This window comes from Penicillium cosmopolitanum (assembly GCF_028827165.1).
Source record: "Penicillium cosmopolitanum strain IBT 29677 chromosome Unknown utg000009l:1.0-9042332.0:1.0-9050551.0, whole genome shotgun sequence".
NCBI lineage: Eukaryota > Fungi > Ascomycota > Eurotiomycetes > Eurotiales > Aspergillaceae > Penicillium > Penicillium cosmopolitanum.
The window spans coordinates 4,445,219-4,473,053 of NW_026622679.1; the positions used below are offsets into that span (position 1 = coordinate 4,445,219).

General features: G+C 49.6%; 9 protein-coding genes across 9 annotated transcripts; 1 reads left to right on the forward strand and 8 right to left on the reverse strand.

Moving 5' to 3' along the window:
* Window positions 1–2,258: 2,258 nt before the first annotated feature.
* On the reverse strand, window positions 2,259–3,124 carry N7509_009764 (lytic polysaccharide monooxygenase auxiliary activity family 9 protein; the record flags this gene model as incomplete). Its single annotated transcript, XM_056634401.1, has 3 exons — window positions 2,259–2,433; window positions 2,489–2,732; window positions 2,794–3,124. The coding sequence occupies 3 exons, from the start codon at window positions 3,122–3,124 to the stop codon at window positions 2,259–2,261; spliced, it is 750 nt and encodes a 249-aa protein (XP_056485021.1).
* A 999-nt stretch (window positions 3,125–4,123) lies between these two features.
* On the reverse strand, window positions 4,124–5,259 carry N7509_009765 (glutathione S-transferase family protein; the record flags this gene model as incomplete). The annotated part of the gene is made up of 3 exons (XM_056634402.1): window positions 4,124–4,231; window positions 4,297–5,178; window positions 5,248–5,259. 3 exons carry the CDS (start codon window positions 5,257–5,259, stop codon window positions 4,124–4,126), a joined length of 1,002 nt encoding a protein of 333 aa, XP_056485022.1.
* A 362-nt stretch (window positions 5,260–5,621) lies between these two features.
* Window positions 5,622–6,420, reverse strand: N7509_009766 (haloacid dehalogenase, type II; the record flags this gene model as incomplete). Its single annotated transcript, XM_056634403.1, has 2 exons — window positions 5,622–6,295; window positions 6,378–6,420. The coding sequence occupies 2 exons, from the start codon at window positions 6,418–6,420 to the stop codon at window positions 5,622–5,624; spliced, it is 717 nt and encodes a 238-aa protein (XP_056485023.1).
* A 3,144-nt stretch (window positions 6,421–9,564) lies between these two features.
* On the forward strand, window positions 9,565–13,601 carry N7509_009767 (putative nuclear migration protein; the record flags this gene model as incomplete). The annotated part of the gene is made up of 2 exons (XM_056634404.1): window positions 9,565–12,625; window positions 12,688–13,601. 2 exons carry the CDS (start codon window positions 9,565–9,567, stop codon window positions 13,599–13,601), a joined length of 3,975 nt encoding a protein of 1,324 aa, XP_056485024.1.
* Window positions 13,602–15,208: 1,607 nt separating this feature from the next.
* On the reverse strand, window positions 15,209–15,557 carry N7509_009768 (cytochrome b5-like heme/steroid binding domain-containing protein; the record flags this gene model as incomplete). The annotated part of the gene is made up of 2 exons (XM_056634405.1): window positions 15,209–15,286; window positions 15,381–15,557. 2 exons carry the CDS (start codon window positions 15,555–15,557, stop codon window positions 15,209–15,211), a joined length of 255 nt encoding a protein of 84 aa, XP_056485025.1.
* A 419-nt stretch (window positions 15,558–15,976) lies between these two features.
* N7509_009769 (putative mRNA splicing factor RNA helicase (Cdc28)) lies at window positions 15,977–19,358 on the reverse strand (the record flags this gene model as incomplete). The annotated part of the gene is made up of 2 exons (XM_056634406.1): window positions 15,977–19,111; window positions 19,167–19,358. The coding sequence occupies 2 exons, from the start codon at window positions 19,356–19,358 to the stop codon at window positions 15,977–15,979; spliced, it is 3,327 nt and encodes a 1,108-aa protein (XP_056485026.1).
* A 629-nt stretch (window positions 19,359–19,987) lies between these two features.
* Window positions 19,988–21,028, reverse strand: N7509_009770 (zinc-binding alcohol dehydrogenase family protein; the record flags this gene model as incomplete). The annotated part of the gene is made up of 1 exon (XM_056634407.1): window positions 19,988–21,028. The coding sequence occupies one exon, from the start codon at window positions 21,026–21,028 to the stop codon at window positions 19,988–19,990; it is 1,041 nt and encodes a 346-aa protein (XP_056485027.1).
* Window positions 21,029–22,172: 1,144 nt separating this feature from the next.
* On the reverse strand, window positions 22,173–22,634 carry N7509_009771 (uncharacterized protein; the record flags this gene model as incomplete). Its single annotated transcript, XM_056634408.1, has 1 exon — window positions 22,173–22,634. The coding sequence occupies one exon, from the start codon at window positions 22,632–22,634 to the stop codon at window positions 22,173–22,175; it is 462 nt and encodes a 153-aa protein (XP_056485028.1).
* A 1,859-nt stretch (window positions 22,635–24,493) lies between these two features.
* On the reverse strand, window positions 24,494–27,708 carry N7509_009772 (tyrosine protein kinase SWE1; the record flags this gene model as incomplete). Its single annotated transcript, XM_056634409.1, has 2 exons — window positions 24,494–25,757; window positions 25,805–27,708. The coding sequence occupies 2 exons, from the start codon at window positions 27,706–27,708 to the stop codon at window positions 24,494–24,496; spliced, it is 3,168 nt and encodes a 1,055-aa protein (XP_056485029.1).
* Window positions 27,709–27,835: the final 127 nt, after the last annotated feature.

The following is a 27,835-nucleotide window of genomic DNA, read 5'->3' on the forward strand; positions in this document are numbered from 1 at the left end:
CAAAGCGCATGTGCACCAGGTTGTGAAGAGGGGGTCGTGTTATCTCTCAGTAATCTGCATAATAAGAAAGAGGAAAGGAATGATGAGTGATAAGGAAAAGTTGGGGCAAACTTGAAGGCATCTTCATAGTATATATCCACGTTATTTGACAGCAGGTCTAGATCAGGGGCAAGCTACGCCCAGCTGAGTGGAAAGGCCAAAAGGTTAACCCAAGGTTCCTTGCTCTTTTAAACTTTGAAACATCCAATCACACTTTGAGACGAAGACTGGATATTGAAGTCCGGCGCCACTCCATATTAGTGCGGTGAGGTATTGGGTTCCGGGTTTCCCTTAGAAACGACGTACCGCGGGAGGATGGGAAGCGTCAGCCTATACATATTGGAACGGACGTTGACCCAATCACATATACGGCATTGAATAGCCGCGCCACTTTACAATAATTAGTAATTCATTTTTCAACCGGCAGATAACTAAACAAGACGCACTATGTTATTAGTCAGAAGCAAGCAAGCCTAGACCTGGTTAGAACTAGATGAAATATCTCAACCAATAGTAGATATTTATCTATAGGTAACCACAGAGCAGAGCATATAATACTTACATAGTAGCTATTATCTACTTACTTTTTGTATACAAAAAGCAGCACTCAGTAGCCATCGCTTACTGTCTTTTTACATACAAGATACAGCGCACCACGTAGCTTATTGATAAGTATTCTTTCGAGTGCGACCGTACTTATAAATGATGGGTTTAAGGTAATCGGAGGTAGGCGGTGAGGTGAATTAATAATTATTGCAAAGTGGCGCGGCAATTGACTGCCGTACACATGAACTGACTAATGATAGATATCTAGTAGTTATTCTGGATTGGTGATGTTCGTTCACAAAAATTTGTATGCGCCCGAGCATGACTACAACTCTTGTGGTTAAGTTAAAATGATACAATCTGACAATCCATTAAAGTACAAATCCTCCACTGATATCGACAAATCACGAAGTCACTGTCCCACTGTAAATCATCATGCTTCGGTCTGACAGGTACGGCTATCCAATCATGATCTAACCCGCCCTTGACCGTTTCTGAGGTGATGACAGGGACTGGGCTCACGTGCATAGATATATACTAGTACCTGTCTACCAGCCTGCTTGTAACTACTATCTAATACAATAACATACAACCTTGGAACTAAATATGTTAACACCGAAGCGTCACTTATCAATTAGCACCGCTCTCTCTCTTCGGCACCCTCTCTGCCATAAAACCATTCGCGAAATTGCGGAAATAATTAATCGCAGGAGACGTTGAAAGGATTTGTTTGAATGAGTCTGTCAAAATCAATTGTATCGCGCTGTTGAGTAAATTATAAATTTCCCAAATAACCGTTGAAAGAATAGGATGGGAAAGTATTGAAAAGTTGAATGGCGGAATCCAAGACATTCTCCCGACGATTCCGTTGAAAAGTAAACTCGCTCTCTGCGGCTTACCATCTCCTTTCACCACCCGCTTTCGCATAACACGCTGTGAAATATTATTTGAAGAAGTTATCTGAATGTAGCTGTAACAAGGAGCCGGTTTGAATCAATTTCGGTGAGTTGTTGGAGAAATTGAATCTTTCGAGGAACTTTCGAAATGATAACTACTGAAAGTCGTTGAAAAATAAACAAGGTATCGTTGAGAGAACCCAATAATCAGGAGCCGTTGAAATAGTCGAAGTTTGGATGAAATTTGCTCAACGGAATTGCTGAAAGCACTCACCGAAGTCAAATATTCGGACTTGATAATGCTATTTTTGAGAACGGCAATCCCCCTTGATGGTGTCTTTCAGCAATCAACTTCAACGATCTCTAGCGTCAGTTCTCTCAAATATTTCATTTTCCCTCTCCACGACTACCTGGGATTAATTCTGAACTTCCTCAACGATCCATTAGGCCATTATATATCAAATTCTCGGGAAATTTCAAAGACCGTAAACGATTGCCTTTAACGATTGACTTAGATGACACTGAAATTCGAAGCTTCGGTGACACCCAATACCTTCCATGGCGCCTTTGTTTTTTCAACTCCCTTGGACGATTGCTGTACCAAATACCACCAAATCTTGCAACAATCCTTATGAATAACCCTTCACCGACTTCCTATATCAAAACATCCAACGACTTTGTGACACTAATGCTGCTAACGACACCCTTCAAAAAGATTTTCACCGACTCTTCGTACCCCGCGTTTCAAATATACTATATGCCACTGCTGCCACCGTCTCAAATCTCATCACCAATTGGCGTGTTTGCAATATCTTTCTTAACCGTATCCGCAGAGTCTGTCCAGAGATTAAGACCATTGAACAAAGTCATAGTATCATCGTAGAGGCCCGGGATCTTATAAGTTTTGCTTGGAGAGCCGCTGCCGGAGCCGGTAACCTTGATCTGTGCACAGCTGCATATCCTGGTAAGAAAAATTGCCTCAAGGGAGAATAGTAATGGCGACTTACCTGTAAAAGAACTCTGCCTGGTTATCTTGCGCGCCGTGAAGACCAACATGTTCAGCTCTAACGAGGTACTCGCCGGCTGGTGTGCTCTTGGGGATCTGGAATTCGAATTGCGACATTCCATACGAACACCAAGCACTAGAAGTGAGATCGCCGCTTTCATCACAGATAGTTGTTTCCCAGATCTTAAACCAGTCACCATCTCCCTCATACTCCTTCACATTACCGGTAGGTGCTTTTGACATGTCTGTGGAACAATATAATCAGCTTCTAATTCACAAACAAGTAGAGGTTTTCGAAAAACTTACAAACTTGACCAGGACCGGGGTGTGCAATGCTGCCGTCGTAGAATAGCTTCATCGCAATGGTGTCACCAGCAGCGACATCAGCAACCTCAGTCTTTGCGGCATTGCTGAAAGATCCCAGGTTGCAACGGAAGTCGCTATCCCTAGGGGTGAGATTGTCGAAGGTGGAGCTGAACTTGGTAGGCATATAGCATTTGTCCCGAGTGGTCTCGCGAATGTATTGCCAATCCTCTGAAACTTCATTGTCCAAAACGAGTTTGCTGAAAATATAATGCGCCGAAGCTGACTGTGCCAGCACAGCAGTGATGGTAAGGCATGTTGCGAAAATCTTCATTTTGACACGAAAAAAGTGAATTTAAGAAAGCACGAAGAAGGAAGCACTACCAGCAGGACTTGAAAAAGAAATCTTTCTGAAAAACCGACTCTAGCAGCGTATGTTTCTAGGTATTTATATTAATGTCAAGACCGCCTCCTGGAATATCTCCAGATATAACCCCGATTACTGTGAACCCTTGAAACAGGATTGATTGGCGCGTCTCAGGATGAGACTATATACTATATTGTAGACCGTTACTCCATAGTTACAGTGGGGTACTAGAAGTCTAGAACAACGCCAAGACTAGGGAGTTTCATGACTTGTACTCCGTACTCGTAACAGCTGTCACTTGTCTATCACATCCCTTAGCCAAACAAGTCCCCGACTACAGTAGATAGCTCATACATAGGGCTCCACATTATTGCCTCAGGACCTCCAGGATACTGCACATTCTAGACCTTACTTCGATCGCACTCTGAAATATTCGACAACCCTAATAGAGCCATATTTCGCATAGGTCAGCCAGAGTTGCCTTGAGTACATGTTTCGCTCCATCCCTGATACCAACAATTTGCCCCTAGATGACGGGTCGGCCCGTAAGTACTGCTGTGTCAAAGATTTTGGGAGAACATCTCTGCAGGTGTCGTCAACAATCCCGATCCGGTCAATCTCGACCGAATTGCGTATAATGTGTGCGCTTGAAATTCATGGGCTGGAGATATTGTGGTCATTTTTAGTTTAGTATACAGAAAGGCTTCTCCTACTTGAAATGGAATCATTCAGGCTATAAAAGTACATACGAAAACGAATACTGCGAATTACGTAAATAGCACCTAACTAGTGGACGCCAGAACATGCTATGTATGATCAATTGGTGTTTGAATTTTCTGGACTGGCTTTGAATGAGTATCTTGGGCCTTTTGTACTAGAACTAGAACAACATATCAACAATCACCACCTCCTTTCAAGACAAACGGAATCATATTTGCGGACATCTCCTGATTGCGTGTGGTTGCTTTACTCCCCTTTCTCCGCGGGCAATATATCAGGAACAGGCCCAACCGGAACAACCAACTCCCTATTCCCAGTCTTATTTCCAAGGGCAGCGCAATATCCAAATTTGTACTAAACAAATGTCAGCAATCAAGTACAAAGTATCCACATCATGTCGACGCTATTGGAATACCTACAATATCAAAGAAAGTCGTCTCCTTGAAAGCTCCCCGAGTCAAAGACGTCTCATCATAATAAAGCTTTCGATACCAACGGTCGATAAGGGGATAATCGTGCCTAATCATCTTCAGATTGCACTTGAAGATAAGATAATACGCAACATCGAACCGGGCAATAGTCGTATAGAGCCGAATATCAGCGTCGGTAATATTCTCACCAAAGAGAAAAGGTTGATGTTGTTCTTGACTGAGATGTTCTTCAACCCGATCCAAAGCTTCAAAAAGCGGATAAATATTCTCCTCATAAGCCGCCTGCGTAGTTGCGAAACCAGTCTTATAAACCCCATTATTGATTTGCGGATAAACCCAAGAATTCATCGCATCAATTTCATCCCTCAAATGTTGAGGATAAAATCCACCACCAGGCTGATTAACCTTCCTCAAACCTTGTGGCAAAAGGTTGTCGAATTCGGAATAAAGCATTCGAATGACTTCGCTGCTTTCATTATTGACGATCGTCTCTTTCTTCTTGTCCCACAATGTGGGAACGGTGTATCTTCCTTCATACTGCGGATCTGCCTTTAAGTATAGTTCTTTGAGGTACTTGAATCCGTACAGCGGGTCCTTTTCCGCAGACCCGTAGCGGCCGGAGAAGAACCATCCGTTCGGTCCGAGTTCGGGGTCTAAAACGACTAGCTGGATGATATCTTCTAGTCCTTTCAGACTTCGGACTAGATTTGCTCTGTGGGCCCAGGGACAGCCGTAGTTGATGTAGAGGACGTAGCGGTCCTTTTCGGCGGGGAATTCAGCCGTGGGACTTTTGGAGACGCGGGATCGAAATGCCGAATCTTTGCGGCGGAAGTGGCCGTCTGGGTCGGCGTGTTTGTAAACTTTTGTGTCCTGGGTAGGTTAGGGTATGGGTTTTGCTGGGAGGAGGTAATCCATGGAGTAGGGGATGTGATGGCTTACTTCGGTGCTCATGGCTGACTTGTATGAGGAGTATACCGATAGAGACTCGGATGCCCGGTTGATGGTTGAGCCTAGTACTTCGCCCGTGTGGATATGCAATAGATTCTACTGGCGCTTCGTAAGACTGGGATTCGTGTTGGTATATGATAAATTATCTCAGTCTTATGCACAGCAACATAGAATGATCGTTGGTAATCGCACGATGTTAGTTGCGAAGCTGACAAACCCCTCACGTCATCACGTCAGCATCGACGGATAGTTGCAAAGTTGCCCTATGGAAATATTCCGCAGATTCTTCGGAAGTACTTGCATTGTATATTCTAGAGCTATAGAAGTGTACATAGTCTAAAGGGAGATTAGATAAAAATATCCTATTACTCCTGAATCCCAAATCGCCTCGCCACCTCAACAAAACCCCCAGTATCCTGATCAATCCAAATATCAACCCAACCATCCGCCTTAGCCTTAGCAACTTCTTCAACTTCCCAATCCTCCTCCAACTCCCTCTCAACAAAAACAGCCTTAAACCCACAATCCTTCGCAGCTCTAAGATCCCTAAGATGGGCAGCCACAAGAGCACACTCTTCCGGCTTCAGCCCCAGTTTCTCCGCAGCACCCAGATAAACCTTCGACGAAGGCTTATAAGCGCCAAAATGTTCCGAACTAATCAAATGCGCAAAAGGCAGCGAACCGTGCTTCTTCAAATCTTCCAACAAAGAGACATTCCCATTCGATAAAGTCGAAGTAACGAATTGAGTGTTCAGCAGCGCTAGTCCCCTTGCACTATCAGTCCACGGATCAAGTCGGTGCCAGGCAAATGTCAGATCCCATAATTCTGCATCGTTGAATAAAGGCAGAATACCGCGTACGTTGAGCAGTTCTTTTAGAGCGGTGTAGTGGTGTTGGTCGATTGAGATGAATTTCGTCGATGGGTCAAAGGTTCGCGTAAATATGCCGTAGGATCGACGCCATGCTTCGGCGAGGCTGAGCCAGTCTGCTTCGGTGTATGCGGATGCACGGTCCAGCACGGGTGTTGGGATGTGTCTGTCTCTTGGGTGGATTTTTTAAGACTTGTAGGGATGCGGCTCGGAGGGCTTTGGTTACGCAGGATCGCCATTCGACGACAGTACCGAACGTGTCGAAAAAGAGGGCGCGGGGAGGTTGGTCCGGCATTGTGGGGGGGGGGGGGGATGTGCGGGATGGAGTGGATAGGTCGAGTGAGGTGATGCGAGACGAGGCGATGTATGAGAAGAGGGTACGAGCACGGAGGAGGAGTTCCAGGATCACGGGTTGATATGTGAGATTTGGACAAGAAATGAAATGATGCGATTGCGTTTATTTGAAGATTGCGACAGAAGCTGAGTCATTGGAACCGAGGCTGTTTGATGCCATTTGGTTCAGGCTGATTGTTCTGCCATGAGGACTAGGATGGAGATGGAGGAAATGGAGGAGAAATACATAGCGAAGTCGACAATTAGAGAGGAAGGAAGAGGGAGAGTCTACACATAGTTGGAAGGACGAGGGAATGACTCTGATAGGCTGCGATGAGGTATCCCGTACTGAAGCACCTTAAGGTACCCTCTGTTTATACTACTACAGCAGTACTAGGATAATATAATAGTTAACTAGTGGGCATTCCATAGTTAAATCAATTCCTTTGGTTAAAATAAGAATAAATTACACTATTCCAGCCGGTCGCAAAGCACTCAACTACTAGTAAACCTTTAATGTAAGACATCCCTTCATGCCGACCTCGTCACGACTTCCTTCCTCCTCCCCGCTTCTTCTTCTTCTTCTTCTTCTTCTTCTTCTCCTCCTTCAACTTCAACGTTTCGCCATCTCCACCACGACGCCATTCATGTCTGAGCACCGCATTAGCGTCCCTGTCAAAAAAAAAAATAGAACACTAGTGTCCCTCTGTCGAATGACAAGTCACCACGGATAATTGACCTGTCAAACGGCCCGTGTCTGCATTGGTGCTCTGAACCCCCAGTGGGTCATTCTATGCTGTCACTATCACTGGTTCGCGGAGGTGCTGCCCGCTTGAGAAATTGTCGCGTCGTCGTGCATTTGGAGGTCCCAGTCCAATGGTCAATCGAGCGAGGGGCCAGGGGCGAGGGGCGATACGCAGAGGAGACCCAATCAAGTGAGCATTGCTAATTAACCCCGTGCGCGGTGTGGCTGATTGGTTAACGTTTATTTTTATTTGATGATTATGTCTTAGCCGCGCTCAACGTCTACAAGTGCGACCGGCACTTTAGATGAAAGGATCGGGGGCGTCAGATCCAGGCCCTACTAGTCGGGGGAAACAACAGAGAGAGCACGGCGCGTGAATGGAGGAATGGCCTCGGCATATCTCAGGGCCGCATCGCATCGCGTCCCAGATTTCGCCTAAAAAAGAATCAAATCAACAAAGCAAAAGTTCGGTTTTCAGAGTGGATGCACCAAGCTCTCAGTGGAGACCTCGGGATGGACTTCGCGGGACGGGGACTCCGAGCTTTCCCCTCCCTACGAGTACCAGTACCGGCTGGATTCATGGGATACATTCGAAGCATTCGATTCCTATTCAAATGGCAATTGATGCAGCACTCCCTAGATCAGATGCAGCTGCGCCTGGCTGAAACACCGTCCACGGGCCATAGGCTCTCGTTGAACGAAATTGCCTACGACGATCATCACCTGCGAACCTCACGCTAAGACGGACTGGCCAACGCCAGAGCAGGGGAACGGTCATTCCCAAACACGCTAACCGGCTCTCCTATTCCACAAGAAGACCAGTGCCCAATCTATTCGACTCACCCACCCAATTTAATACTCGTCAGCTCAATGGATGGTGGGCTATTCCTCCTCTCCACCGGTGCCTCTTAGCAATTACCACAAAAAAGGGGCCGAGATCTTAGCTCTGTCGCTGTTGGCCGTACTCCGTCCCTGGCAAAGACTTGCGCCCAGCTGAACGCGTTGTTTTGGACCCATGGTGGGACCGTGGAACCAGCTTTTTCGTCACCGACGAACACCTTCCCCATGTCGAGCTGCAAAGTGGATTGAGACGATCCCAACTTATGATGTCTTGCCCAGCAGCGACTTGACTCCTATCCCGGATTCAGTGTGTGCTATCGTACACTTCTGCTGCGCCCGCATCGCCTTGGTCAGGGCTTGTTCCAGACAAACCTTTTTTTTCTTTCTCTTTTTGTTTCTTTTTCTTTGTTCCTTTTTTTTAATTGGCTATTGTCTTTTTTCTTTTCTTTTTCGGGATGAGATTTGATTCCCTCGTTTCCAGAAGCCATCCATATCCACGGTTCTCACACGGAGCTTAACACTGACATGAACTCTATGCATGGAGCTACCTTCGAGGCACAATCTCCGGTCTTGCTTCTCTTCTCGTGTTGTATCTAGATCGATTGATGGTCCGGACTGAGCAGAACGGGGCCATGCTTTAGTGTCTTGGTTGGCAGCTTTCGAGTGGAGCATCCTGCATCCTGGCTAATCGGGTGGATTGCTAGCTTCCCCATGTCCCTCCCCCTAACGAACACCCCTGGACTTTTTGGGTTTATTTTTTTTTGGCTCCAAGCCCAGAGCAAAGACCGCTTCCTCGCATCCGGCCCTTTTCCGATTCCTTTGCAGCAAGGCTGATCTAAGAAGAGGTCTTGAGGCAATCTAATGGGCATCACGTCCGATCGTTGCCTCCTTCGTAAAAGTCCCGTGGATCTTAAGGCCCGTCACGACGAGTCCCATCGGTGGCTCAGTGGCTCAGTGGCTCCCACTCTGTAGGTACTTCTGTACCAGTCCAGTGGACTCCGACTCCAGTGATCGAGATCGACCTTTGAATCCTCCAGGGGCAGTTGACATCTGTGACCCATCTCCTCCCACTTCTCTCCAACCCCAAGTCTGGCGACGCTCGCATCGCATGTAAGTACTAGATTTTAGGAACCTCCGTGCATATTAAAACTACTCTACTGCATTGGGCTCTGGCTCCTCGCGCCCCAGCCTGTGCATCTTGCATCCGCGCTGTAACAAAGTGGCTGACTGATTGTTCCACTGCAGCTACCGTTGGATTTGACCCCCCGCGTGTGACCCTCGACGGAGTATCGACGATCTTTGCGACCGATTGGATCTGAGTGGCAACGGAATCCGATACATCACGACAATTCAACACTTCGACTTCGACTTCGACGCTTCGAGAACGAATGAGTGAACTACAGTAGACAAGATTCGATTGATGGGATCCGGCCGCGTCGTGCTCTGGTTAGCACACTGGAAACACGATATCCCGGTGATGTTTTGACTTGCCAGCACCAAGCGCAACACGAGAGACAGAGAATGGCCATGGCCATGGCCACGGATTTACAGTCCCCCGCGACCTCCACGATTCACCCATCACCTGCGCCGTCTAGATCCCGAGCCGCCTCGAAGGCAAGATCCAGATCTCGACCAGCGCGGCGCCGAAGAGACTCGTCTCCAGTCCCGTCCTCCCCACCCGGTCTGCCGACACCCGCTTTCTCGCCCGAAGATGGACACACCGATATGGACGATGATATCGTCGAAGAAAATACACTATCACCATTTGATCCTCGAAGAATCACGCCCACACTCCATGCATCGCTCGTTTCGGAGATCCTCAACCTCCGCCGGGAGGTTGATAATAAAACAAAGGCAATCGATACGTTCGAACTGAGCTTGGATGAATCGCGGACAGAGGGCGAGATCCTCAATGCGAATTTGTCGCAGGCTACTCGGGAAGCTCGGTCTTTGAAGCATCAGATTCAGCTTCTCGAGGGGGGGACCTCGTCTGCGATGGCAGAGTTGGCCCGTGAGCGAGACGAAGCCGTAGAAAATATTAACGATGTGCGCAAGAAATTTGAGCAAGTGCAAAAAAGGGCTCGCAGTCGGGAAGACGATGCCGAACGAACACAGATGATGTGGGACCAGGATCGAGAGAATTGGGATAATGAAAGGCGGAATCTTGAGCGGAAAGTTCACGTGGTGGAGGGTCGTTTGAAGACGGTTCTCAGTGAAGTTGCTGCTGCCCAAGAGGCTAGCAGTACTCTCCATTCGCAACAACCCAGCGAACACGATGACACTACCAAGGAAAAGAGCAAAGGAAGTGACACAGCTAGTGTGGCTTCGAGCAGTCAAGGCCGCCGGCGTGCTAGTATGACCAGCGTGACGACCGATGAAGGGGACGACCAACCAAACTTCCACAATGTACGATATTCCGTGATGAGTATGGTTGCTGGCAAGGGCGATTCCGGGTTGAATCTCGCGCAAGAACTGGATTTCGATGAGGAAGAGGAGTTTGTCATTTCTGATGAAGAAGGGCCGTCATCGCCCGGTGCTCTGCCCGAAGAACGACCATTATCTGTCCATTCGGCTGCTTCTTATGCTGTTTCGTCAAAGGCGAGAAAAATCCTTGGTCTGTCGATGCAAAGTACTTCCACCGCGGCAGGAGATTACCGGGCCTTGGATTTGGCGAGTCCTTCTAAGACACCGGAGCTACCTGCTGTTGAATACTGTGACATGGGAATTCAATATTCGCCTCCTCCGTCTCCCAAAATACCGGCCATGGCAGAGCCAAAGGACGTGCCTGCATTTGTGGACACAGCAGTTTCAACCGAGCCTTACCATGATATTCCCGAGATGAAGGACACTGCGACGATCACTGTTGCAGCCGAGATGACATCTACTTCGTGCCAGACTGTGGAGGATCTTCCCAGCGTAACAGAACTGGCTGTTGGGCAGACTGCCAAATCCAAAGCAGTTGAAATGGCATCGGCATCCACCCAGACAGAGGATATCTCTAACGAAGAACCCACCCCAGCTCAAAGAGCTACACTATCCCCGCATGACATTCCATCAGAAATTGATGTCCCCATGATCACCATCCACCCACCAGGCTCAGAGCCTCCATCACCACGAAACAGCGTGGTTCTTCCCCCGCAGACGAAGAATGCGTCATGCCAGGCCAGCTTCCGATCAGTTATTGAGGGACGCTCTATCGCCATACAAACGGAAGAGATCCGCATCGATAACCGACCAGTGAAACTTCCGGCCAGCCTCCTCCCCTCCGCCATCCCCGACCTTCCTACTCGGGCCGAGACTCAAGATGCTGGTGTTCAGCAGTATCAACCGTATCGCCCACCAGTACCCCCTCCTCGCTCTGCTAAACGGCCAATGACAGGAGACCGACCCGCAAAACCACCCCGCGCACCGGCATCCGAACTATCGCAAGCTTATCCAGGGAATAATGACAATGGCCCTCTTTCAGACGATCCTATGTCCGGACTTCGACGTCCTTTCCGCTCTAGCAGTCTCTTCGCAGGCTTTGAACAGCTGAGCGATGACGAGGGCGGTGCAACGGAGCGCGACATCTTCACAGATGATGACCTCCTGAATCGACCCTTCGCCTCGTATAAGCTTCGCCGCGGCAAAATGGTCAACTCCAAGCAAAGAACTAGCTTGGATGATATCGGTCTTCCAGAAATCGACGAGCACCTATCAGACCCCGAGTCTCGACAGTCCATCGATACAGAGCGAGCCTCAACCCGCGGCGGCCGAGGCGCATACGCTTCCAGCAGCAGACAGCCCGGTATGCGCAAGATGGCCATGATATCCAGCGGTACAGCAGCGCACCAGAAGACTCGAGCCCGGAGCCCCAGTGAGCCAAGTCTCAGCGGCAGCGCAGGTTCAAGCATTGCACCTCCATTCCCAGTTCCGATCCGGCTGAGCTCTCGGAAGCTCCCATTGACTGGCAGCGATGGACCCCCGAGCCCGACCCGCTCTGCTGGTCGACAGTTCTCGGATCGGGGTGCGCGCACATCTCTCCACCGGCGACCAACATTACGCCGTGTCCGATCTGCGGCTGCGATGTCTCAAAGTGATCTTGCTGAGCGTCCAGAGACACTGCCTTCGCCAACGCGATCTACTTCTCCATTCACAGCGGATAGTCCAACTGCATACGCTGCGTATCGCCCACCACCTATGCCATTTGATGATATCACAGCGCCTCGGGAGCGACGAGTTGCTCAGAACCCTCAGAAACGGACTTCGCACCACCGTGCTGCTGTACCGTCTATGAATTGGAATCACGAGCGAGAAGATTCGACAGGTGGTGTCCAGCCCACTAGTGTTGTGGACGCAATTGCGCAAACAATGGTTGGTGAATGGATGTTCAAGTATGTTCGTCGACGCAAGTCTTTCGGCATGGGCGAAACCAAGGAACCTTGGGAAGGTAAAAACCCCGACGAGGTATCCGCCAACATCACCAACAGCGGCGTGCGACATAAGCGATGGGTCTGGCTTGCGCCTTACGAGGGTTCTATAATGTGGAGCAGCAAGCAGCCAACCAGTGGACCTGCCTTACTAGGCAAGAGTGGGCGAAAATGTAAGTCACCAGCAACAACCTCGAGCTATTATGGATCTTGCAAACTAACAACACCCATTTAGTCACCATTCAATCCGTGCTAGACGTCAAAGACGACAACCCCATGCCCACTGGCAAGAGCTCCACAACCGCAGCCCCATTTAACCGCTCAATCCTCGTCCTCACACCTCAACGCGCTCTCAAATTCACAGCTCTAACAGTAGAGCGCCACTACGTCTGGCTAACAGCCCTATCCTTCCTAAGCCACTCCTCAATGGGCCTCCACGACCTCGCCGCAGTCCCACCCGCCCCAACAGGCGAAATGCCCGGCTCACCCACACCAGCCACAGCCAGTCTCCGCCGCAACCCAATCCGCGACTCAATCCGCGTAGCAAAAGGTCGACCGAGACCCATACCAAAAGGCAAACGATCCTTCGGCAACGCACCCGACCCCGTCCCCGAAGTCCCAACTGCAGACGACGACCTAGCCGCAGACCCACCCCACGTCCCACGCTTCTCAAACCACAACCGCAAACGCAGCAATACAAGCACAGCTCCCCGACCCCCACCAGCCCTCCACGCTATCCGAAGCTTCTCCAGCACAGGAACAATGGCAACAATGCCCTCCTCACACAGCGGTTCCTCAGACCCATACTTCTCGCCCAACCCAATCCCACCACCAGCCTTGCCCCCGGGTATCGGCAGTGGGCGAAGCAGTATTAGTCGGACTTCGGAGGCTAGTGGACGCGCTTCTAGTACCGGTGCGAGCAATATGTTTGATGTTGGTACGGTGCGGATGGAGGCTTTTATCGATCATCATGCTGAGCAGATTAATCGGCCGCGTGGGGTTCCTTCGGTGTCTGCGCCTTCTGCGGCTTCGACGAGGGGGAGAAAAACTTCTAGCCAGTTTAGTCATGGGAGATATGAGTTTGATGCTCCTTCTGTTGATGGGGGGAGTGAGCTTTCGTTTCGGTCGGATCCGTTTCGGGGGTTTTGATTGATTTTTGATTCTTCCTTCTTTTATTTGGCATTGTTTGCCTACTTCCTACCCTTCTCATTATACCACCTTCACCTTCACCTTCAAGTTGTCTTCCTTTTTTAACTTGCTTGAAACATGCCCAGGGCGCTGGATGCATCGCTACTTTCCTTCTGATATCCTGGCGACATGTTGAGCCTGCACATACTACCTTTTATTGTTTTTTTCTTTCTTTCTTGGACATTCCTCCCTTTCCCTCCTTTCTGACTTGGACCTATATATCCATGGATATATATAGGATTTCCTCTGCAAGGTCCTGGTCCTGGCTTTTCCTTTTTATGTTAGTGCTTGGTGAGCGCTGCTTTTGCTCACTGGGTAGATCTGAGAATATCTCTAAGTAGCTCAGTATTAGTATAATCATATAATAATTACTGATTACTTGGCATATTTTAGTAGAGATAGTATACTTAGGGTAATCATATGCGCCGTATCCCACTTTTCGGAATGGTGGGATTCTAGCGGTGTGGCCTTGTACATAAAGAGGACTCGATTCCAAAGCGTACTTCGTAAACAACCTTGGAAGTCAACGTTTTTCCAAGGTTTCCCGCACCATTTCCCATGACTTCAATTTCAGACTTGGAGATAGAAGAGGCCAATAAACATGCCCGAGATAACGTCATGAGTCACATTCCACAGACCATTAATACCTTCCTCGAAACCGCTGGCTCAGAAGCAATACGAATACTCGGCGACACACCCACTAGCATCCTCACCACCGACGACAAATTAGGTTGCATAAGTCAATTCGCATCTAAAGTCGAATCTTCAATTCATACAAGTCGTCCAAGTCCTCAAACTCAAACTCGTTTCCTCGCCGTGAACATATACCCACCAACCAGGACAAAGCACTCATACTTCGTATTGGACCTCAAAAATGCCGACTATGTCTACGAAACTGCACATATCGATAAGAGACCAATACCTGTTTATGGGCTACGCTTGTCGAAGAGGAAAATTAGCATTTTCAGAAAAGAGGAGTTAGATGTTACTATTGCTGAAACACTTGCGACTATGCATAATGGGCATGGGGATGATCCTTTGCCTTTAGTTGATGATTATACAGGCCCTGGGATTGTTCAGTGTAAATTTCCACGCAGTTTGTCTACTACTAGTACTAGTAGTACTAACTGGTAGTATTTAGTACATGACCCGTTCATGATATTCGAAATGTATACCGGGCGGCTTTTAACTTGAATCTTTATCTTCTTCTCTGATCTACTAGCAGAAGACACTGGAACTTGAACAAAGCTGAAAATCTAAATTCTAGAATTTTTAAATAACACTAGAAAATATTGGAGTGGGTATTAACACAATATTTCATCGCTAGCAACATCAACATCAACATCAACAACAATCATTCAGCCATCCCTCTCTGCGAGGTGTTCGGCTATTGAAAGTGCGTCGGCCTTCGGTTTCGGCTTCCTCGGCCGGTTCCGACCTAATCACACGATCGCACCACTTCCCACATGCAAAAGCCAGACCAAACATGAACGGCATATTGGTATCAGATATTTCGAATCGGATCAAACTGCACTGCACTGCACTGCACTGCACTGCACTGCACTATATTACAACTTCGCAGCATCCTTGACCTCGCCGATCTTCAACTTGGGGGCGTACTTCTTCAGTACGGACTCGTTGTGGTACTATAGTCAAAGAAAGATAGAATTAGCCAGCGTTCCAAACACTTGAGGTCCTCGCTTGCTCTTCATCTTCCCTGGGGCGGGGGTGAGTGTTTACCTTCCAGAATTGCTTAGAAGCATCCTTTCCCGCAACACGTTTCAGAATCTTCGCGCCGCCGGGATGTTCGTCGGCGAATTTGGTGACGTCGTAGACATTTGTGTCGACGATGATGTACATGCCCTTTTCGGCATTGTTGTGGGAGGCGACGTCTGCGGGGGAGAAGGTTTGCGACATGGTGGGTGGTTTGTGATGTGAGTTTGGAAGGGTATGGGGTATGGAAGAGGATCAAAGGGGATGAATGAGGAGGGTGACGTTATTAAAGGCGGAGTTTTGTGGAGGCGGGGCCGAGGTTAGACTGCGAGAGCCGCGGTCAGAGGTATCGCCAATGCGTGGGTTGTGATTGGTGGGTGGGACTAGTACTATCGTAGTATCCGAGTCGGATTTATTCCTAATTTCCGTCGTGAGTGTGATATTGTGATCTTGCCGAGGATTGGAGTGCTACTATGTTGACAGTGTTTATGCTGGCTATTTATGTTGGCTATTTATGCTGGTTACTGGTTGAACTTGGACGGAAAGACTCTGCTGGGAGTATATTACAACATTGACATTGACATTCACATTGAGATTGATAAATATTGTACCATATCACCACATCACGCTTTACTTTTCTCCCCGGCCGCCCCAGCCCCCTTCGGCGTCTTACGATCCAGTCCCAACGACTCCAGATCCTTCTTCTTATAGTAGTGAGGAGCAACTTCAACTAGCCACTCCGCCTGAAGGGGCATATTGCTGCGCATATACTCCTTACTAGTCAACACTAGCTCGAAGTAGATAACCCAGCGCGGGTTGACCTCAAACAGCGTACTAGACGGATGCAAGTAAACCGACTGCCCATTCTTGATCGTGCGGTAACTATCACCACCACGCTGCAGCCGCGCGGCATTAGGGAAGAACCCAGCCGTAATGGCCTTTTGAATCGGAACGATATTATTCGCTCCACAGGTACTGACGGTAACCTCTACCCGATCGCAGAGTTTGGCTAGTTGATCGCGCACGTCACGGGCTCGTGTCAGACTGCGTTGTTGCAGGAAGTTCTCCTTTGCCCAGACAAAACTGAAGTCGGAGTCTACCCATTGATTCCAGACGTTGAGGAGTGTTAGGTGATCGCCGCCGTCTTTGATGGTGAATCGGTTGCGAGCACTGTCGGCGTGGATTTTCTTGTCCTTTGGTCGGAAGAAGAGCGCGCTTCCTTCGCCTAACATCGATACGATTGAGAGAACTTCCTCCACGCAACCGTATTGACCCGCAGCGAGGATCGCCTTGGCGAGCATCGGATCCGTCGGGAACTCGGCCATCTGTCGACCGACCTTGGTGAGCTCTCCGCGATCGTTCAAGGCACCCAGTGCATATAGTTGTTCCAAGGCTCGGATGATAGTCTCCGCCGGCGGTGGGTCCATGAAGTCGAAATCGAGAAGTTGGTCGATACCAAGGGACTTCAGCATTAGAATCACACCATTTAGATTCGTGCGCTGGATCTCGGGTGTTGTGTTCTCCTCCAATTCGTTATAGTACGCCCATTTAGTGTAGAGTCGGAAGCACTTTCCTGGACCGACACGTCCAGCACGTCCAGCACGCTGATTAGCCGAAGCACGCGAACAGGGTGTCACGACCAGGCTTTCCATGCCAGTGCGTGGGTTGAAAACATTCTCCTTAACGAATCCAGGATCAATCACGTAGACGATACCATCAATGGTCAAACTGGTTTCGGCAATGTTGGTTGCAAGAACGACCTTTCGAGCCTTGGGTGGTGTAGGTTCGAAGATCTTAGTCTGCAGCTCGGAGGGCAAATTGGCATAAATGGGACAAATGATCATTTCCGGTATTTTACTGCCCAATTTTCGAGCTGTTTCTTGTAGACTTTGATCTGCGGCTTCGATTTCCTCTTGACCAGTCAAGAACACGAGAATATCACCGGGACCCTGCGTGACATGGATCTGGAAAACGGTGGTGATGGCAGCAGCCAAGTAATTGGCTTCGGGCTGCGAGGTATAATGCACATCGACTGGGTAACGGCGACCGGGGATGTTGAAAATGGGTGCATCGTCGAAATACTTTTGGAATTTTTGAGCATCCATCGTGGCAGAGGAGATGAGCAACTTCAGATCTGGACGTGCTTTGGCGATATCCTTGAGAAGACCACAAGCAATATCGGTGGGTACAGTCCGCTCGTGAGCCTCATCAATCATGAGAGCCGAGTACTGGCTAAGGTCTGGCTCTGTAAGCAGCTCTCGCAGAAGCATACCGTCGGTCATGTACTTGATAATTGTCTTGTCGCTCGTATTATCCTCGAAACGAATAGCGTAACCTACTTCATTTCCAATCTTCGTTCCCATCTCGTCCGCCACACGGGCAGCAACACTCATAGCAGCAACTCGTCGTGGCTGCGTACATCCGACTTTCAAGCCGTCCTTGGTGAATCCGGCTTCATGTAGGTACTGAGGAATCTGAGTTGTTTTACCAGAACCTGTCTCACCCACAATGATCAAAACTTGGTGGTCGTGAACTGCTTGAATGATCTGGTCGCGGAATTGATAGATGGGCAAACTCTTCCGAGTCTCTTCCATAGTGAGAGCCTTCTTCTCGGCCGCATCAACCTGCTCCTTGAATCGAAGTTGTTCCGAAGTCATCGGTTTCTGAGTACCCTCCATCTTCGCATCCATGACGAAATTGATCTGCTGTGTGTCGTCAAACACATACTCATAATCACCCTCGTCGACAAAGTCGGCCTTCTTGATCTGGGCCTTCGCCTTGGCAGCTTGCTCCAGTTCCCACTCCTCATGCTCCGTAACGAAACGCTCCTGACCGGACTCATCACGATCAACATAACGCTTGTACAATGCATCCTCCTTCTTCTTGCGATCAATTTTTCCCTTCTCGGTGATATAATCATCCGGCATCATGTAGCCATCACGGTGATCATCAATGCGCAAACGCTCTTCAGCAATCATAAGAACCTCCCTATTCCGCGCAAACTCTTCCTTCTCTCGGCGTGACAGATTCGGATTCTCTCGGAGTTCCGCCGCCTCCTCGGCGACCTGTCTCCGCAACAAAGCCAGACGTTCTGTCTCACGCTTCTTCAGGTATTCTTGTCGAGAGCGCATACGCAAATCAGGCATCATGGAAGCTCGCGCAGAGGCATCATCAGCCAACGCACGACGGCGCGCAGCTTCACCATCGCGCGTTCTATCCTCCACGATTTTCTTCGACTTGCTATCATCTTTGTTCGCGAGTCGCTTGGCAAATTCATCACGTTCCCGAAGATCCTTTTGGCGGTCAATCTCCTGCTGTGTCTGGGGATCGATATCATCAGCCTGGCGCGGGGAGGCAGATCCATCTTCGAGTCTTGTTCGTTTGGAAGGCGATTCTTCGAATTGATCGGGGTCATCATATCCCTCCTCATCATCGGGTATCTCTTCATCACCCCAGCGATCATCAAAATCGTGATCATCCTTCCTCCGCACTTTCTTCGACCGCGGTCGATCACGACTCTCCCCTTCGCGACTGCGGTCTCGCTTTCGGGTATCATCTCTATCCCTGCGATCGCCACTACTCTCAGGTTCGCGTTTACTTCGTTCTCTCGTTCGATCGCTATCGCGCTCTTTATCGCGGCGTCTTCGTCGTTCACGCTCGGCCTCCACGTTGACAGGTCCTAATGCTGCGGCCGGGTCTGTCTGTTCCTCGCCCATTTCCACAAGGCGATATTTCTTTTTTCGTAGATGCGGCGGGAGCTGTAGATCGTGAGGTCGAGGCTGAGGCTGTGGGTTGAGAACTACCTTTGCCGACGCGCGAGTAGAGCTGGCCGCAGAATGCGCCGATTTCGTCGGGGCTGCCATCGAGGAAGGAGACAAGTTTGTCTTGTAGTGAGGAGGCGGACTTGGCGGAGGTAGCTTCGGCGAGGACGAAGTCAATGGCGATAGGGTCTGATGCGCCCGTTAGGCGGATCAGCGAGTCCGATACGAAGGTCTTGTTGTCCATGTTGGGCGCGAGGTTTGGTGAGGGTTCGGGGTTGGTGGGAGGACAATTGTTTGGAGATTGGTTAGAGAAATTGGCTCATAGTGTGTATGGGTATTATGATGGTAGGAAACCCCCCAGGGGCGCGTTGTGGAGGAGAAGGAAGAGAAGTGGCCGAAGCACGAGTGACAGAGCAAAGAAGAGCAAAGCTCGGAGGTGCGCGCTAAGGCTGGTGGCGATCTTGTCCCAGCTTTGAACCATCATTACTACGAGTTCTTAGGTGTATGCGTGGTACCGCTTGACTTGTAACCAAGAAATCGCTGGTTCAATTCCGGCCGGAGGCATAGTCTTTTGTTTCCTTTCTCTTTTTCCCCCTGGGGGGCGGGGAAGGGGGGTTCAGTATCGGCTACACTGCGTTTTGGATACAGACATCTCTAGAAAGGGTGCTAGCTAGGTAGTACTATCTAGTGTCTTTTAAATAAAGTCATAATACCTTAATATAGTAGTTTTATAGGTTAAACCTCATGGATAGCTTGTAAATCTGAGGGCGAACTTTTCCAGAACACGATACATCGAACGGTGAATATAATCTTCTGTTTGCTCCACCCCGGGGAACGCTGCTCCGATGTACCCTGCTTCATACCGTTTACATTCTAGAAAAGGAGATGTGTCTTTGTAACTTTTTTCCCATCCCGATAGGCATCCAACACCTCATTGACAATCTCCGCAGACAGGCCATTCTTCACCGTGTAACCCAGCGGCTTGAAATCTCCCGTCGAAAGGTACTCATGCAGATGTGCCCAGAATGCTTCACAGACCCCTTCCTCTCCAATTGCACTGTAGACATTGATCACCTCGAAGCCAGCCTTCTTCCCCTGGACCCTAGACTCATCGAAGGGGCCAAGGAGTAAACGCGCCAAGCTGCCTTTCTTGTAACTGGAGAGTGCGTTCACGGCCAAAAACTGACCCTCGGGTGGGTTGATAACGTCTAAGGCATAGACCAATTCATCACCGACCAGGGCTCTGATTCGTCCAAGGACCTCATCCTGAGAGCCGTGGCGATCAACAACATGCGTAGCACCAAGTCCCTCCAGCTCCGCCTGATCACCACCGACAACAATAATCTGGCCGATTCGCGCAAGTCGAAGTAACTGTACTGCGAATTTACCGCAGCTAGAGCCTCCACCGACAATCAAGACGGTAGTAGAATCACGTTGGGATTTCGGAATATCCGAAGACCATGGGGCTGGCAGCTTCAATTTTCCAAATAATCCTGCCAGAGGCGCAATCGTATTCACCGGTAAAGTCGCGGCCTCGTTGTCGGAAATAGACTCGGGAATCTTCGCAAGCATTTTGATATCGGCGACAGCGTATTCCTGAAGGCCATTCTGGCGAGAGCCAGGGTTGAGACTTGCCATTGTCACGATACGGTCACCGATTGTGAGTCCAGTGACGTATTCCCCTAGCTTGGTGACTTTACCGACCACATCGTGTGTCAGTACAGCGGGGAGGTCGTTCGCGATAGGGATACCGAGATCTCGGGATCGTTGATCGTGGGGGTTGATTCCAGCCACGGTGATCTTGATCTGTACTTGATTTGGCCCAGGTTGTGGGATAGGCCAGTCTGTCACGAGGACGAGGGGCTTTCCGATCTCCTTCACAAGGAGAGCTTTCTGAGTCTCAGGGACGGCCATTGGAAAAGCTGGGATATGTCGGCTGAATTGAAATTGATGCGATCGTAGTTCTCAGACTTTTGGAACCAGCCATACTTATAACGTCCATGGTGGGGCTCGTGAGTTATCAGCCTTACGAGATGTCAGTGGGATATGCCGGTGGGATAAGATTTGGTTTGCTTACGAACTTACCATGATATACCCGTCGATCAAAAAGCGGAGCCAACTTGAAGTCTTGATGTTCCTGGGCCGAAGTTGTGCCGTCGGATCGCGGAAGCTCCGTTAGCCGTGTTCTTTCTGCACCCCACCTTGTCAACCTCTTTAACATTTACTCCGAGGGAAAGCCGTTCATTAATCCAGACAGGATGTCAGAAGTGATTATTCAATATTAGTAACCCGATAGAGTAAGTTTCAAAGAGTACGGTGCTCGATAAGCGCAGGGTGGTCAGTACTAGTAGTTGTATATAGGGGTATCTTCCCTGACTGTCTTGAAAGCTGCCTGTAACTTCCCAGTGTTCGATTGCCCTAGTTTCTATCTTTTTCAGCGGGATTAGTACCTACCGAGGACGCGATAGATTGGCTAATCTATTCTATCTTAGGTAGGTACTAGTATGCTATCAGAAGATGGTCAAGAACAGTAGATACCTAGAGAGTAGAAACATTTGTGGTACTACTGTAGTTTTTCCTAATTTACACATAGAACACTGGTAATTGTAGACTGAGAAGGCACAGATTCAATTGTGGCATATTCTCGCTTGGCCTGATAACGTTAAGTGCCCAGTTGATGAGACCAAGGGTGGAACTGACTTCTTTGGCTCGGTGATGGCAAAATGAGACCGTTACAAACTTTGGAAGGTTCAAGTTTAAGTTGTTCATTGTATGTCCGGAAATTGTTGACTTGATATATGTACACTAACACACCAGCTTACACCGGCACCGAATTGGCCACCGGTAAATGGGATAACGCGGGCAATGGACTGTGATCTCAATTTGGCACTGGCACAAGACCTCGGGCAGTAAGTTCTGCACCTGCAGTACGGGCGGCAACAGCAGGTAGGCCTGGGCTGGGGCTGGGGTTGGCCCAGGTATCGGCCCAGGTAACTGCCTGTAGATGCGCAACATTTCTCTCGCAGTCGTATTGTCGGGGTGCTGCCACTGGTAGAATTCATTGCAGCGTTCCCATGTTATCCGTGTCGCTGTCGTCCACCATGTTCAGTTGGATTGAGTTACCCTCGGGTAGGAGCAGATAGATCGACGCATGATTCCCATTCTGCGAATCTGGGACGGTTCCATTCGTTGAAGTGAAGTGGGGAGGGAAGATTTGGACGAAAACACGGACTGCTATCCAAATACTCGCCCGGAAGCTGGTCCTTCTCTTTATCCTGGTCCTGGGGCTCCCAGTCTTCGAGCCACCATGATAGACGTCTTGTCCGAAAAAAACTTTCCACTTCCGCAGAGACATCATGTTCAGGATGAGCTCGATGTGCCTCAGATGGAAATCAAAGTTGTGTCGCTGCGTCCACTCGAGGGGGTAGTCGGACGATTTGTAGATTACATTCAACGAGTTTCTGGACCACTTTAGTTTCGGCGCACTGGGGGGACTGGCAGCGGAGCGCAATGCCCACATTTTCGGCGAAATGAAGATTCCAACTTCTTCAGACACCCAAGCGCAGTGCACAGATACGCGTCGGGAAGATCTGGGTTCATATTAGCAAAGGAGATTTGACTTTGCATGAAGCAGTGGTCGGTACCAATAGTATACCCAATTTCCTACCCATGGTTGTCTTTCAAAAAAAGGCGAACGGGATTACCACGAGGGAGGCGAGGTTGCCGGTGATGGATACGGCGCTATGCCGTGAGCAGAAAGGTGACTTTGTTGCACCGAACTCATAATTCGCAGATATGACGAATCCCACTGCTTTGCCATCTGGGTAGATCCCATGGAGGGTAAGATTGAAGATATATCCCTATATCTGGAGGATGGTTAATCCAGTCTTGCTGGGAGATTGAAAAGGTCAAACTGACCAGAGGTGAAAGTTTGAGATCCAGAGTCTCGACCATAGACCACATTCGTAGCCGGTGTGAGGATGCTCAAATACTCACAGAGATCAGGATACGACGTAGCGATATCAGGCAAAGGAAGTAGTAGTGGTTCGAAAAAAGTATTAGCTCGAGGAGACAGAGAGGGAGGAAGCTAGGATGGAAGCTACATACGGGTGTAGGCGTGGATGCCTAGGTGGATGCCGCAGACGTAAGGTATCAACAATGGTAACAACAATTTAAATTCGTTACAGTAGGAGGAGTTTTGTCCAATAGCTTACGAGACGTTGCTTGTTGGGAAAATTAGTCCTGTTGCGGCGGGTGGATGGGTTCCTGGTTGAGGCTTCGATTTGATGGTCGTGTACTTGCGTGTACCACCTAGGTTGTTCGCAGGTAGATTTCCCAGGAAGGTAGTTTTACTAGTAGCCTGCGACTCTTTAGCTGGAATATACACACACCCCATCACAATACGATACGCAGGTTCTGCCCCCATCGTATCGAACTAAACCCAGAGACAGGCATGTGGCATATTACATTACATATTACAAGAAAGAAAGTAATTTAGTTTAAGATATTCATTAATATCATCCTGGACACTCACTTATTGCATTTAGTCCAGGCTATTCACACAAACAGAGATGGAACATAGAACCAACTGGTTAGGTTACTTAGAACAGACTCTTCAACTCTTCAACGCTTCAACTCTTCTTTGAAGACAAGACAAGACAAGACTTAAACAGATCTCGCTAGCACAAACACAGCATGGTGGGAATCATTATCATCAATCACAATCAAGAACAAAAGAAAATAGAAAATAGAAAAAAGACATCAAAAGCATTTGCCAAAAATGGCGAGCTTCAATTCAATCCCACATCAATTCGATGCGGTCAGTCAGTCAGGCCAGACATTGACACTAACATTGACTTGTTGGACTGCAAATACGAGAGAGAGAAGGACTATCCCAGTCGCGAAGCGATGTTGGTACATTCCGTGGCACCTAATAATGCTAGGCAAATGGAACAAAGGAAAAGAAAAAGGAAAAAAAGCAGACAACGCTGCAGCAACGAATGAAAACGCCACGCTGAAACTCCAGGGTATACACATACACCCTCAGCAAACTCCACAGGGTCATGACGAGAGATAGATATGGTGAAAAACAGTTTCGAACAACAGACAATAAACGCGGTCTCGGTCGAATCGTGACGGCCGAACGAGTATGTATAGTCGACGACAAGAAGATAAAAAGCAGACTCGGCTTCGACCCGAGAAGCCTGGAAATCAATAGAGGAGGGACAAAATCGTTATCGGGACGTGACATGAGATGGATGAAGAAATGGACAGAGAGCGCCGAGTCATTTCAACACCGAGGACAGATGACAAAGGAAAAAAAAGAGAAAGCACAGAACACCCTCCATATGCACAGTAGTCAAAAAAAGGGGAGATAGATTACACATCGATCATTTCGGCGTCTTCGGCCAGAATCTCGTCGGCAGGGCCAAAATTGCCTTCGAAGACAGTAGCTCCTGCACGGCGACGCTGGTTCACGAATTGAACACCGTAGGTTTCGAGAATCTGATCAGCCGTGGGTCGGTCACGGGGCTCAGGGGAGATCATCCAACCGACAATCTTGTCGAGCGCTTGGGCGTGGTGAGCATTGATCATAAAGTCGGGCGGATCGACAAGTTCGCCACTGCGGGCGAGCCGCGAGGGCTTGGGAGCGTTCAGCTGGCGACTTGTGAGGAAGTCATCACCAAAATCGTCGACACCTAGATCCGAAGCACAGAGATCCTCAAACGATGATTCTTCGGAAACTGGGTTTCCAGATGCATCGCGGAAGATACTCGTTTCCGAGCTCCAGGTCAGGCTGGGGACATCGCTCATATCACCGTTGCGAAGCTTTTGCCATGACACCCCGTTGTCTGGGAGCTCCACATTACCGGCAATTTCAAACACAATAAGACCCAGGGAGAAGATATCGGCAGGCTTGTCGAAACGGCCCATCAGGATCTCAGGTCCGATGTATTCGCGGTCACCTTCACCGTCGATGCCGTCCTGGGCTGGCCAATGAGCAGCCATACCAAAGTCCGCGATCTTGAGAACACCTTCAAAGGTCACCAGGATATTAGCAGGCTTGAGGTCAAGATGGATGAAGCCTTGGTCATGGATGTGCTTCAATCCCAATGAGAGCTCCAGCAAAATCTTCCAGATCCGGAAGTCATCCAAACGAGCCTTCAGGCCAGCCTGAGCAAGGAAGACATCCAAGCTGCCCTCTTCGCAATATTCTGTTTGGATGTACAGGTGACCAAAGTCTTCCCAACTGTCGACAAAGTGAATCACATGGTCAGTGTTGGTCATAGTCTTGAGCACTTCGACCTCGCGAATGCGACGTTCACGATCTTTCAGACCAGAATAAGGCTGCTTGCTCTTTTTCACAGCCCACACCTGATGAGGCAAGTCGGTGGGCGACTTTGGACCGCTAGAGGCAAGCGAGAAGACCGATGGGACGGAGGCGTCATGCGGCTGACCAACTCGAAAGACCTTTGAGAACTCACCAGTTCCCACCAGCTCAACCTTCTCGAAGCGTGCAGTCAAGCTGGGATCCACATCGGGAGCTTGGTATCCACTCAAAGAAAGACTGGGGCGCTTGCTAGCAAGCAAGGAATCTCGGGGCCCAGTGGGGGTGGCGGGAAGGCCGTTCGAGTTGGTGGAGCTGCCGAAGTCAGGGGATGTGACTGATCGTTTGGTACAGAAATAGACAATCCACTCGGGTCCGGAGGGAAGTATTGATCGCGGGGAGTTTGAGGCGTGACTTGCAAGAAGCGCTCACGCAAGGGTGTGGAATGAACGCTGGAATTGGATTCGGACAACCGCTCGAGTGAAGCGATTTGGGAGGTCGAAGGAGGGTAAGTGACCGAGGGAAGGAAAGTTTGTTTGGTGGGAGTAGGAGGGAAGTCGGAATCAGTGAGTGGTTGGCTGTCAGGCCGCGATGGGGATTCGGCTTGCATATCATCACCGTCAATACTGACGAAGCTGCCGCGGCGAGAGGCCTCGGGCCGGTTGAAGGAGTTGCCAAAAATGCCCATTCCTTTCGCAAACGGTCCAGGCTTCGAGCGTGCGACGAACGGAGTTGGGTTGAAAGGTGATTCGGGCGCAATCTCGGACTCCCTAAGTCGGGATTGAGATTTATCAAACAGACGCTCTGGTGGTGGGTTAGGTCCCGCAGTGAACAGATTCACAGGTCGCTTGCAAGGTGTGTCAGGCATGTTCTTGCTGAAACCAGCACCATTGGGATCTTCCGCATTGCGATTCTTCTTGGAGATCAACCCGGTTGACATAAATGCAGCGGGAAGAGGCTTCACCAGTTTGTAGTTGTTTGGTGTCGCGAATTCTCCAGAATCCTCGCGGGTCAGCCGTCGCACGGGGGCTGGGCGACTCGCACCAGCAGGAAGCGATTTGGAGAAATTGAAGATGGGGCGCGGCGGACCCGTCTTGTGTGTCGGTTCATGAGTTGGCGAATCATCCAAACTGGAGCCGGAAGAGGACTGAGTGATTGTTCGAGAGAGAGGGTGGGCGGAAGGCCGGGGAGCCTGAGTGGTGACATTGAGGGCGGGCGGGGCGTTGTTAGGGTGGGGAGAGAAGAGAGGACTGGCTGGGGGTCGTGGTGAGAACAGGTTGCTACTGTCCTGTCCTTTCTCGAATAAACCACTCTCAAAGGACATGCGTGGGCGCACTACCAATGGGGTTCCAGGAGGCATGTCACCGTCCCCAGGACCTCGGGGTTTGCCAAACAGAGGTCGTTCTCCCTGTCTCTGCTGCAAGGTCGAGCGTCGCAGAGAGGAAGAGCGCTTGGGAATAGTGGCGAATGGACTGAATGGTTGGATGGGAGTAGGGAAAGAAGAAGATTCCCCTTCTGTCGGGCTTGTCGGCGCAGTTTCGCAGTTGTTATCAAATATACTAAAATCGGTGAAGTTGGGCGCGTGCATGCTGCGTCGCTTTGCAGATGGACTCCCTCGAGAGGCCTGGTCGAGGTTCATAATGCCGTCACTTCGCTTCAGAGGACTGACTGTCGCAAATGAGCCAAAGGTCCCACTTCGCCGCTTTTCGATGCGCGAGAGTGTGGAACGAGGCGCAAAAGGAGTTTCACTCTGCGGCGCAGCCGGGGTAGTTGATATACCAAAATTCGTACAAATCGAGACGTCGGTAGGATCAGCCAAATCGTCGAGGGTCAGATCATTCTCCTCTCCTGGCGGTGGTGCAATCGGTTGAGATGGAGTAGTGTTACCGTTGTCCGCTGACACAGCGAGAGCGCGTTTGGCCGGACTGCGTGGGGACGTTCGTCGTCGCATGGCCGGCCGGGTAATTTTGGCACTAGGAGGGTAAGGGACGGCAAGAGGTGAGGGCTGACCAGATGAAGGGAAGAGCACAAAGTTGCTCTGTGAGGAACGGCGAGATGGAGACAAGGGAGAAGAGACGTAGGTTGATTTGGAAGGTGATTGATTGCGGGTATTGAGGAAGAAGTTGGAGCTCTTGGAGGGCGAGCGCGACAAAGAGCGCCGAAGCTGGCGGATGGCGGAACTCGCATCAACGTGATGGATGCCCGAGTGCGATGGAAGATGAAGGGTTCCACCTGAGTCCCGGTGCGGCGAGAAAGTCGCGACCATGATGGCGATGCTGGGGAATGCTCAATATGCCGCGTAACAAACCCAGGGAATGAGACCCGGTCCAATCACGTATGGAGATCACCCAATGGGGGGACACCGAAGATTATGGATGAAAATTAGGGTTTTG